General features: G+C 42.3%; 1 protein-coding gene across 1 annotated transcript; it reads right to left on the bottom strand.

Moving 5' to 3' along the window:
* Positions 1-783: 783 nt before the first annotated feature.
* Positions 784-1560, bottom strand: LOC118997899 (ferritin heavy chain-like). The gene has a single exon (XM_037061787.1). It carries the CDS (start codon positions 1364-1366, stop codon positions 839-841), a length of 528 nt encoding a protein of 175 aa, XP_036917682.1. The 5' UTR covers positions 1367-1560; the 3' UTR covers positions 784-838.
* Positions 1561-12281: the final 10721 nt, after the last annotated feature.

Genomic DNA, 12281 nt, shown 5'->3' with positions numbered 1-12281 from the left:
TATAAAGCACTTTCTCTGATCACAATGGTTTAAGAAATCAATCATAAGAAAAAAACTGAAAAAAACCCCCGCAAAAACATGGAGGCTAACTAACATGTTACTAAACAATGAATGGATTAACAATGAGACCAAGGAAGAAATAAAAAGATACCTTGAAGTGAATAAAAGTAAGAACACAACCCAAAATCTATGGGTCACAGACCAGCAGTACTAAGAGGGAAATTCATAGCATTATAGGCCTACCTCAAGAAAAAAGACAAAATTCAAATAAATCATCTAACTTTACACTTAAAGGAACTAAGAGAAGAAAGGCAAACAGCCTAAAATTAGTAGAAGCAAGGACATAATAAAAGTCAGGGCAGAAATAAACAGAATAGTCTAAAAAAAATACGAAAGGTCAATGAAAACAAAGAGCTGTTACATTGTGTATGTATGTGTGTGTATGTTGTATCAAATTCCTTAATGGAAGGGATATTACAAATGAAGTACATAAGTGGATGATTTGATACAAGTTATAGAAAAAGTAAAGGTAACTCCAACACACAGTACTGCTTTAGTGTGAAGAGGAAAGTCACTCCTATGGCTGTGGGAAGGCAGCCTAAGGTTGAACCCTCTCTCTCTTTATAAGGTTTTATTTATTTATTTTTAGAGTAGGGGAAGGTGGGGAGAAAGAGAGGAAGAGAAACATCAATGGGTGGTTGCCTCTGTGCACCCTCTACCAGGGACCTGGCCTGCAACCCAGGCATGTGACCTAGACTGGGAATCGAACCAGCAACTCCTTGATTCACAGGCTGGCACTTCAATCCACTGAGCCACACCAGCTCAGGCTGAACTCTCTTTAATGTCTCTCAGTGTGCTTGTCAAAGAGGAACTTTGCCCTTCCAGATTCAGGGGCCCCCAACCTGCAGAAATTGTTTGCTTGGTCCCCCAATTCTTTGATGGATTTCACCTGCTCATCCAGGTAGTAAATCTCCATGGAGTAACACAAATGAGGGTCACTTTTTTCAGTGGCCAGTTTGTGCAAGTCCAGGAGTGACTGATTCATACTTTTTCCCAAGTGTAACATACACTCTATTGTGTTCAGCCCATTCTCCCACTCATCGTGGTCTGGTCTCTTGATATCCTGAAAAAAGATTTGGTCACCTTGTTGGCTCTGCAGCTTCATCATTTTCTCAGCATGTTTCCTCTCCTCATGAGATTGTTGAAGAAGATATTTGGCAAAGTTCTTCAAAGCCACAGTGTCACAGTCAAAGTAGTAAGATAAGGACAGATAGATGTAGAGAGTGTAGAGCTCCAGGTTAATCTGGCAGCTGATGGTGGCCTCTGAGTCCTGGTGGTAGTTCTGGTGTACCTTTGAGGTCGTCATGACGGACAGCTGAAGACAGGTAGCTTTGCAGTGTTGGAGTGATGGTGGGAACCTTCAGGTGGTCCCAGGGCGCTGTGAGGACTGGCAGAAGGATGGATCTGGGTGGCTGGCTGGGACGGGGGTCTAGTGCCAGGTTCCACCAAGTGCTGTTGAAGCAGGAATCCACAGTGACTCTCGGTGAAGACGGTCAAGAGCTGGTGCTTTGAAAAGATAAACAAGATTCAGAAAACTTTAACTAGGCTCATCAAGGATAAAAGAGAGAGGACACAATTGAATAAAATCAGGAATGAAAGAGGAGAAGTAAAAATTGACACCACAGAAATATAAAGGATTGTAAGAAAATATTACAAACTACTATCTGCCAACAAATTGCATAGTCTGGATGAAATGGATAAACTCCCAGAAAAATATAACCTTCCAAAACTGAATCAAAATGAATGAGAGAAACTGGATGAACAGATTACAACTAGTAAATCTGAAGTAGTAATAAAAAAAACTCCCAGCAAACAAAAGTCCTGGACTGGATGGTTTCACAGGGGAATTTTATCAAACATTCAAAGAACTAATGCCTATTTTTCTCAACCTTTCCAGAGGAGGGAAGACTCTCAAGCTCATTTCAGGAGGCCAGGGTTACTGTAATTCCAAAATCAGATGAAGAAACTACAAAGAAAGAAAATTATAGGCCATATCTTTGGTGAACATAGAAGTTAAAATTTTCAACAAAATATTAGCAAACCAAATCCAGAAATACATTAGAAAGATAATGCACCATGACCCAATGAAATTTATTTTGGGATATAATGTTGGCATAATATCTACAATAAATATGATATACCATCATATATCATCTATGTCATCTATAATAAATAGATGACATAAACAAAATAAAAGATAAAAATCACATGATCATATTAATAGATTCAGAAAACCATTTTACAAAATCCATTTATGATAAAAGTTCTCATCAAGGTGGGAATAGAGGTGTCATACTTCAATATAATCAAGGCCACATATGACAAACTCACCACTAACATCATACTCAATGGGCAAAAACTATAAATGTTTCCTTTAAGATCAGGAACAAGACAGGGATGTCTGCTTTCACGTCTCTTATTCGACATAGTACTGGAAATCCTAGCCACAGCAACCCTGGTTAGACAAGGGTTGTCTGGTTAGACAAGAAGTAAAAGGCATCCACATTGGAAAGGAAGAAGTAAAACTGTCATTATTTGCAGAGGACATGATACTGTACATATAAAATTCCAAATATTGCACCAAAAACTACTATAACTAATAAATAAATTCAATAAAGCAGTAGAATGTAAAACATCCAGAAGTCAGTTACATTTTATACATCAATAACTATCAGAAAAAAAAACTAAGAAAACCATCTTATTTATAATTGCATCAAAAAATACCTAGGAGTTAATTCAACCAAGGATGTAAAAGACCTGTCTTAATTATCTCAGATAATTATAAGACACTGAAGAAAGAAACTGAATAAGATACAAATAAGTGAAAATATACTATAATCATGGATAGGAAGAATTCACATCATTGAAATATCCATACTGTTGAAAGCAATCTATAGATTTTATAGAATTCCTTCAAAATATCAATGGTGTATTTCACAGAAGTAGAAAAAAACTTCCAAAAATTTATATAGAACTACAAAAGACTTTGCATAGCCACAGCAATCTTGAGAAAGAACAAAGTTGGAGGGATCATGCTACCTAATATCAAAAAACTACATTACAAGACCATAGTAATCAAAAGAGTGTGGTATTAGAACAAAAAACATAGACCAAAGGATTGGAATAGAAGATCCAGAAATAAACTCTGAATTTCACGGTCAATTAATATTTGACAGAGGAAGCAAGCACACACAATGGACTAAAGATAGTTTATTTAAAAAATGGTGTTGGAAAAATTGGACTGATACATGCAGAAAAGTGAAACTAGACCACCTTCTTATACCACAGACAAGAATAAATTCAAAATGGATTAAAGACTTAAATTTTACACTCAGAACCATAAAGACCCTAGAAGAAAATATAGGGTTTACATTTTCATTTAAATGTCCAAGTAAAATCTTGGACATTTGTCATAGCAATATTTTTTCTGATATACTGCCTTAGGCAAGAGAAACGAAAGAAAAAATAAGCAAATGAGACTATATCAAACTAAAAAGTTTTGTACAGCAAGAGAAACCATCAACACAATAAAAAGACAGCCCGCTGAATGGAAGAACACATTCACCAATGATGCACGGATGAAGACTTAATATCCAAAATTTATAAAGAACTTATAAAATCCAACAATCCACAAACAATCCACTGATGGTTCTCCCCTGTTCAGAGAACTTTGAAACAACATTCTGTTCCTCTGTTTTCATTCTGGAGGATCTGTGCAGCATGCAGACACGACCTATGAGCAGTGTCATGGGTCATTGCAATGGAGTGTTTCACTGCAGGATATACAACATGTGGCACCCATGATGAACCAGAAAGACTTCCAGACTTACAAAACAGATGGGGCATCTCATCTAGTAGATGTGGCGTGCTGAGCATAGTGGGTAAAGGTTTACAGGGGATCGTAGAGGCACCTCTGTGAAGAACTGCTTCGTTGGAACCACAACCAGTATTTGGTGGGCCAAACATTTGCAACCTGAAAAGGTAAATAAACTCTGTAAATTTTTCCTTCTGTATCATGCATGACACAAAAGCTTTGAGATACACACCACATTTTTCTGCCACAGCCTGCTTTGGGCCTTCTCAGACTTAGCCTGTGACATAATGAAGTCACATCCCAATGCCTGTTGAATGAGACTATCAATCGTAAACACTTTATAAATGGCCAATGCCTGGCTTTTACTTCCTTTGCTCCAGATCTTCATATTTCCAGCCACATATAGTTCTGAATCATAACCCACTTCCCTTATTTTGCTCACGCCTTTCCTTCACTGCCCGCTTTCCTCCTGTTCCTCGTGGACTGTAACCTCTTGGAGGGATCCCACCAAGCCGGCAGTACCATCAGGAGACGGTAACTTGGTAACTTCAGCTGGCTGCAGCCGGCTGCAGCTGCCAAAGCTCAGGTTCGAAGGTGGTGCTTGGGGTGCTGTCCACCCAAAGGAACAAATTCCTGCAAATCCCCAGCTGCAATCATTGTTACTCTTCCTGCATACAAGTTCGACATGGGTTCCAGATATCAACATTATTTCTGAGTAACTCCGGATGCACTGCACCCCCTGCCTACTCCCTGATGATAGGGACAGAGCCAGTCACAGGGGCTCCCTGGCCACCATGGCTTCTCATTCCCCATTCTTGCCTCGCTGGAGGAAGAGTGAGCAGCACTGAGGATGGAGGGCTGAACTGAGCCGCTCCTCTCAGAGGTGCAAAAGTATTAATTAGAATTCTTCAAAAGGTCAGGTGTGGTCCTCACAGCCCCTGAGAAACCTGCAGATGAAATGGAAAATCAAATAAAGTTGCCTGACCCACAGCCTGCTGCCCCTCCTGATACAATTCCCATTTTGTACCAGGTAGACAGGATCTTTCCTCTCTCCAGAAAACCATTCTAACAGTCAAGAATGTGTTTAAAACAATTAATTAAATGAGTTGTTCAACAGATATTCAATGGAAACAGGCACCAAGTAGATTACTAAGTGTCAATTAAGAACGTAGTCTTAGAAGGCTTCCAGTCAAGATGGAGGTGTAGGTAAACCCCACTCACTTCCCCACACAACCACATCAAAATCACAACTAAAATATAGAACAACCATCACTCAGAACTGTCAAGAATCGAGTTGGATGGAAGTTGAACAACTATGGAATTAAAGAAGCCACATCCATCCAGACTGATAACAGGGGCAGAGATGCAGAGACACAGAACAGGCTGGTTTCATACCTGTGTGGGGTGGAAAAAAATTGGGAGGGATATTTCAGGAGTGAGGGGTCTCAGCCCTATACCAGGACCCAAGCCCAGGGTTCCAGTGCCAGAAAGATAAGCCCCATAACTTCTGGCTGCAAAAACCAGTGATGGTTGAGTCAGTGGAAGAAATTTCTGGAGTCCCAAGCAGTTTCTCTTAAAGAATCTGCACAAAGACTTATTTATCTAACTCCCTCTGAGCCCCAGCACCAGGAAAGCAACTCAAAAGGTATCAGCAGCATATAGGGAGGAACTGAAGTATCTGGCATAAAGGCAAGAGCTGAGGACAGCTTTTTCCCAGACAGAAGGGCAGGCAGAAGCCAATGTTCTGTTTCTGAACCCTCCCCCACAAAGCCACAGAGCCAGCAGGCTGCAGCCAAATCTGAGACTCCATCAACCTGGATAACACTGTTTTCTCCACCCAGGTGAATTCCTGAGGCTATGCCCCATTCAATTTACAGCTCCCCCCACCCCCGCCTCCAGCTGTTAATAATGGCTTTGCCATATGAATGGCTGGGTTTGGCTCATGTTTGACAACTTCCTAAATTCTCTCAAAAAAGCAACAACCAGCCTCACTGAACCCCCTGACCCCATCCATACCTCTTGCTAAGTGACCCCAGGCCCAGCACTAGCAGCAGTCAGCCTAGGTTCACCGCTGGTTTCACCTGGAAACTTTCAAAACCAGCACAAGTAGCAGCCATCTGCAGATTGCTTTGTCACTCATGCAGGGTGGCCCTAGGCAAAACACAGGAGGGGGCTGACCTTGGCCTGTACCACCTGGGGAAACCCTAGGATCCAGGGTATCCAGGGGCTAGCTATAGGCCATGTCAGAGTACCACCATCCTTCCCCTACACAGTTACACAGTTGACCCTCTACGGAGGGTAGAGGTTTGTGGTCAGTAGTCACAGCCAGTCCTTGCAACTGACTGGCCTGGGAAAATCTCTCCCATTGACCTGCTAACAATAATGAAGGCTCAACTACAAGAGGAGGGTGTGTACTCAGCCTACATGAAGTGCATACCTCAAGTATCCAACTTGGGTGAAAAGGTAGGCTGTGCCACTGGAACTTACAGAACACCTAATACATTAGGGCATGCTACCAAGACTGGGACTTATAGCAACTCTACCTAATACATAGAAACAAACACAGGGAGGCTGCCAAAATGAGGACACAATGGCCCAAATGAAAGAACAGGTCAAAACTCCAGAAAGAGAACTAAACAAAATAGAGATAAGTAATCTGTTAGATGCAGAGTTCAAAACACTGATTATAAAGATGCTCAAGGAACTTAGTGAGGACCTCAACAGCATAAAAAGATCTAGTCAGAAACAAAGGATACACTAATTGAAATAAAGAACAATTTATAGGGAATCAACAGTAGATTTGATGAAGCTGAGAATCAAATCAATGATTTGGAACTTAAGAAAAATACAACCAATCAGAACAACAATAAGTAAAATAAAATCCAAAACAATAAGGATAGTGTAAGCAGCCTATGGGATAACTTTAAGCAATCCAACATTCACATCATAAGGTCTCCAGAAGGAGAAGAAAAAGAGCAAGAAGTTGAAAATCTATTTGAAAAAATAATGAAAGAAAACTTCCCTAATTTGCTGAAGGAAATAGGCATGAAAGTTTAGGAAGCACAGAGTCCTAAACAAGATGGACCAAAGTGACCCACTCCAAAATACATCATAATTAAAATGCTAAGGTTAAAGATAAAGAGAGAATCTCAAAGCAGCATGAGAAAAGCAGTTATTTACCTACAGGGGAGTTCCCATAAGACTAGCAGCTGATTTCTAAAAAAAAAAAACTTTTCAGGCCAGAAGGGATTGGCAAGAAATATTCAAAATCATGAAAAGTGTGAGCCTACTGTTAGGATTGTTGTATCCAACAAAGCTATCATTTAGAATCAAAAGGCAGATAAAGAGCTTCCCAGACAAGAAAAAGCTAAAGGAGTTAGTTCATCATCACCAAACCATTATTATATTAAATGTTAAAGGGTCTTATTTAAGACAAAGAAGATCAAAACTGTGAACTAGAAAATGACAATAAATACATATCTACCAACAATTGAATCTGAAAGACAAATAAGCAAACAAAAAGAACAGAGACCGAATCATGGATATAGAGAGCTATTAGAGAGGAACGGGAGAAGATGTGAGGGGATTAAGAAGTACAAATAGGTCATTACAGAATAGCCACAGGGATGTAAAATACAGTATAGGAAATGGAATAGCCAAAGAACCAATGGACATGAACAATGGTGTGGGGATTGCTTTAAGGAGTTTGACAGATTCAATAAAATTCAATAACAAAGTAAAAAAATAAATAAATAAATACAATAAAATGTTACCCTTCGTTGGGGGTGAACTCATTCATTTACCTCAAACGTAGTCGTTGAGGCACTACACTGGATCCTGGGGACACAACAGCGAATGCAAATACCATTCACCTGCCCTGGGAGCATACAGCCTAGTGAGGCAGCCAGACACCCATGCATAAACCCACCTCCCCAGGCCTCAATGAGGTAGGGCAGCAACAGAAAAAAAGGACCTGCACTGTGTGGCCCATGCTGGGGGCACCTAATTCAGAAAGCCTCCCCCACATGGCCTTTACCTTATACCCTCCTTATCACAGTGTACCACTTTGACTTAGGTTCGATGAGTTTAACACAATTTCATTTATCTGTTTTACAGATCCTATGGGCAGTCACTCACAAAGCCTTTTGAGGGAGGTCTTTGGGAATCAAGCAATGGGAGGCTCCCAGACATGACATTGTTTCCTCCAAATTACTGGGCTCGACGGGAGGGACCTGGATTTTAACTGGACCCACCTCCTTTCTCCTCGTTTCTCCCCTATTCCTGTCCATTCTCCCTGTTCACTGGCGTCCCTGGGGCACACTCCATCTGCTTTTTCTGTGCCATTGCTGAGATGTTCTCCTCCTCCCTGCTGCTCATCTAAACACCTCTTTGTGGTCCAAAACTAAACCCAATAGAAGAGGGGAGAGAGGAGCCACCAGCACAGGCTGAAGTCATTAAGGAACTAGAGGCATTCATACTGGCCCTTGGAGGATGTGTGGGTAGGAATTAGCTAAGTGAAATGTAGAGAAACATAGCCTGGACTTAGCACTGGGGAGAGGTGATGGATATCACTAGTGACCAAAAACAGGCCATTCTGAGAGGCCTGGGATAACTGTAGGAGGTGGGACATGAATTTTGTTAGACAAGTTGGGGTTGTATTATGGAAAAACAAGTGATGTGCCTGTCTCAAGGAATTCTCCATTAACTGGAGATTCAGAAACAAAACAAAACAAAAAAATCATTTCTCTTGAATAATTCTTCATACCCAGGCACAATACTGGGCACAGTGTAGTTTCCAAAGTTTAATACCAGACTGAATGACTGGCTGAAATTCTTTTGAACTCAGTTGGGAGCCAACTTCAAACCTTTCCATGTGCTGACTCCTTCTTTGTACACAAAGACCACATTTTCCATTTGCCTTAAAACAGCTTAACATTTTTGCTGCATTACTGAGGTCACTTTAATTTATCACTTTGTTTTAAAGAACCGCACCATCCAAAAATAGCACAGAATTACTCATTCTATTTGAGGGTAGATGGCACTGCAGCCTTTATATGAGACGTGTGATCTTTCACTGATTGGGCCAGTGTAAATACAGCCTCAATTTTCTGGGAGTTCTCATAGTCACGAATGGGAGCCCCTTGTCTTTCTGAAGCAAGTAAGAAGTTCTTCTTTTCTTTTCTTGTTTCTTTACCACCAGAGCCACTGAAGAATGTCTGAGCAGCCACAGAAAGAGCTGCTGAGTTCTAAATTCCTCTCTTGTCTAGATCCGGGCAGGCTGAAATATCTACGGACAGTTGACTTACCAAACCTTCTTTCTCCTGGCTTCCCATAATGTCATTTCATGTATCTGTTTTGAAAATGTTTCATTTTACATTGGATTTCAGGTTTGAAAAATAGAAAGAACTTAGTTCCGGATTTTACTGGAGCCTGGCAGATAACTTAAAGGGAGAATATTTTCGAGAAATAAAAATCAAGGTTTATTTTTCCAGAAGTTCTGTTGGGATTATTCGTGATTGCTCTTGTGTTTATAACGATCGCATCCTTCCTCCCATCACCCTGCCCCTCCCCCCACCCCCGTCTTGTACATAAGGCAGCCTGGTTTTAGTGGTCTGTCTTGAAAAATCACCATAATGGAATATATATGAGGATTAAGCATAGAAATGTCAGGCCTTATTAAATCTCAGCAGTCAACCTCGCTCTTGTGTTTCCCATTACCGCTCCAGTCCTCGACTTTCCAGAGAGGAGGAATTCTCCATATCCCAGAGGAAATGCAGCCCCTCCCCCAGATTTAGCAGAACCTCGACTAGGGTCAGTCACTATTGGAAGACGGCAATGTTTTCCATTTTTGTTGACTTTTACAAAATTCTATTTCAGAGACGACCTTTGGGAAATTCACGTAATCAAATTCTGTCAAGGAGGGGAAAATCTAACTGTTAGTGGCATTATTAAATGCCCTGCCCAGAAACCACAGATTCTGGGCATTCATAATCCTTCTCCCCAAGGAGCTCAGAGAGCTTCGGATACATTACTTTCTTTTATTCATCTTCGCAAGGGACATAAAGAGAAAGAGGGGTCAGACTGCTTTAAATAGTCTACCCAGCATGCTCAGCGGCTGTAGTGCCACGTTCCTTGTTTCCCTTTCTGGGATCCTACAACAAGTACAAATGTGGAGGCTAGACAAAGTTTAGGAGAAACCTAAAATAACTATTAAAAGTAGAGACAGTGGAACAGAGTTAGTTGTCAGGGTTTGGAGGCACCCCTGCTTTGGAGGCACCCCTGCTTTGGGAGTTAGGTAATAACCTTAGAAAGCCACCTGTGAGGGAAGACAGGGGCTCCTCATTTCATGCATGGAACAAGCAATTGGCCCAGGATACAGCTTGCCGGCAAGACAAGCTCTCCCATCTTCTGCCACCAAGGAGAGCTGCTGACATGTCTCACTGGCAGCCTTCCACATTGAAGAACTAATCTAATGATCAGTGTGAATCACCTTCTCGTGGGCTGCCAAGAAGAATCTGGGTCAGGGGAGTTTCCGGTTGTAGGAGTAGCCAGTTCAGGATGCAAACTATGGTGACTCTCTATCTCACTTTGTGACCAAAGTGACCATGAACACTTTCAGGGGGTAAGCCCCTGATGTTAGAACAGTCTCTAGGCAAAAAAAGTAAATCCAGAGCCACCTCTTCCCTTTTGGCAACTTGAACACACACATCCCTGTAGCCTAGCCCTTACTTTGCTCAAGTGTTTTACAGAAAATATTTCATAAAATTGTTCCCAATGAGGTTGCATTGTCTCTTCCAGGGATATTTGCATCTGGAAAAGGACCTAACTTGGGTCAAAAAAGAAAAGTAATATTTTGGGATTATCAAGTTAGGCAGAGGGGATATTTTAGCCACAGTACGTTTCTCCCTTAGACAGAATAAGTGAAATGTAGAGAAACATTTCACCAGAGGTGGCAGACACCTGTTCTACCTACTTAAAATGCAGAGCAGAGCAAAGTGCAAGACCAGCATGGAGGGCACCTGAACTTCCCGCAGAGGTCTTCACTGGCTCACCAGCTGAGTGACTTGGGCCTGACCCTTCACCTCGCTGGGTGTCACTTTGATTTTCTGTAGAATGAAAGAGGGGGAGAAGAGCCAATTCCCACCTCCTTTCCATCATCCCCTCTCTTCCCTTCCTTTTCCCTCACAGTTGGGGACAGTGTGCAGATATCAGAGTTTACTAGCCAGCTATATAAGCCAGAATAGACAATTGTGGCTTATTGCCAATAAAGTCCTGAATTTCTACATAGGTTGAAGTAGGGGAGCAGCAATCCAGCAAAAAGATGGACTTAGCATGTATTGTGCTTTCTGTAAGATGGCGTCCATCTCCTCTAAGCCCCTCTTTGGCTCTAACACCAACTGGCTGATCCCAAAGCTACCTTACAGTTTAGGGTTTCAGGATTCAAAATGTCGACCTCAACCCTGGGGTCTGGCCCACTGGCTGCCCCAGGTGGACTCTCTGTCTCCAGCCCTGTCTGTGACCTTTGCCTTCGCTCCTTTTTTGTTCTGCCCTCTCTGGTCAAGCAGGCTGGAGCAACGTAATCCCTTTTGGGCCCCAGCTATGAGTCATCAGTAAGAGGAAGTGTGAAGGCTTTGGGAAGACGGTCAGCTCCTGCCAACCCCCGCAGAGGCACTGGGCTGGGCAGAGCTGCAGTCAGAAAAAGGGCATAACTGCCCCAGTTGTCCCAGAGCCGCCTGCCTGAGAAAGATCAGGCAAAGCACAGCTAAAATTTTTAATGAAAATTAAAAATAGAATCTGCCGGAGTGTGCTGCCAAGATCAGAGTGATCCCTATAGACGTGAGATGTGTGGGAGGGGAAGGCCAGAGCCGGGACTGGCCAAGGCCAGCACGATTTGTGTTATTTTAACCTTTCTGAAGTACTATTCTTACAGTCTGTACACCTTGTCCCAGGCTCAGATACCAACCTGATGATTCCCAATTTAATGTTGTTGGCTTCAACACAGACTTCAAGGTAACTAGGCCAAGTGCACAACATGTCAGGTGCTACACACCTGGAGGCCCTACAGTTCAGGTGGCTAGTTGTGTCACTGGGACCCTGTTACCCACTGAGTGGGTAACAGGGTGGAACAAGGTGCTGAGGATACATTCTGAGCTGGGTAGGCTCCTTTCCACCCCTCAGGGACCATAAGTATAGACATGCAACTGGAAAATAATATGGGATGCAGAAAGGGCCAGGGCCATGGAGGGGGGCCCTCTACTTCCTCTGGGTGGAGGGGTGGGGCCTTGGGGAGACAAAATGTGAGTGTAACTTACAGGGTGAAAAGTTGCCCAGGTGACAGGGGGGAAGGGAGGCGCATTCCCAGCAGAGGGAGCTCTCTTTTTGTCTACTGTGTGCAGAAGTCAGGTGG

The sequence above is a fragment of the Sturnira hondurensis genome, unplaced genomic scaffold, assembly GCF_014824575.4.
Source record: "Sturnira hondurensis isolate 20B ecotype Veracruz unplaced genomic scaffold, ASM1482457v3 Scaffold0013537, whole genome shotgun sequence".
NCBI lineage: Eukaryota > Metazoa > Chordata > Mammalia > Chiroptera > Phyllostomidae > Sturnira > Sturnira hondurensis.
The sequence above is the reverse complement of the archived record's forward strand: the minus strand, read 5'-3'. Positions and strand labels throughout refer to the sequence as shown.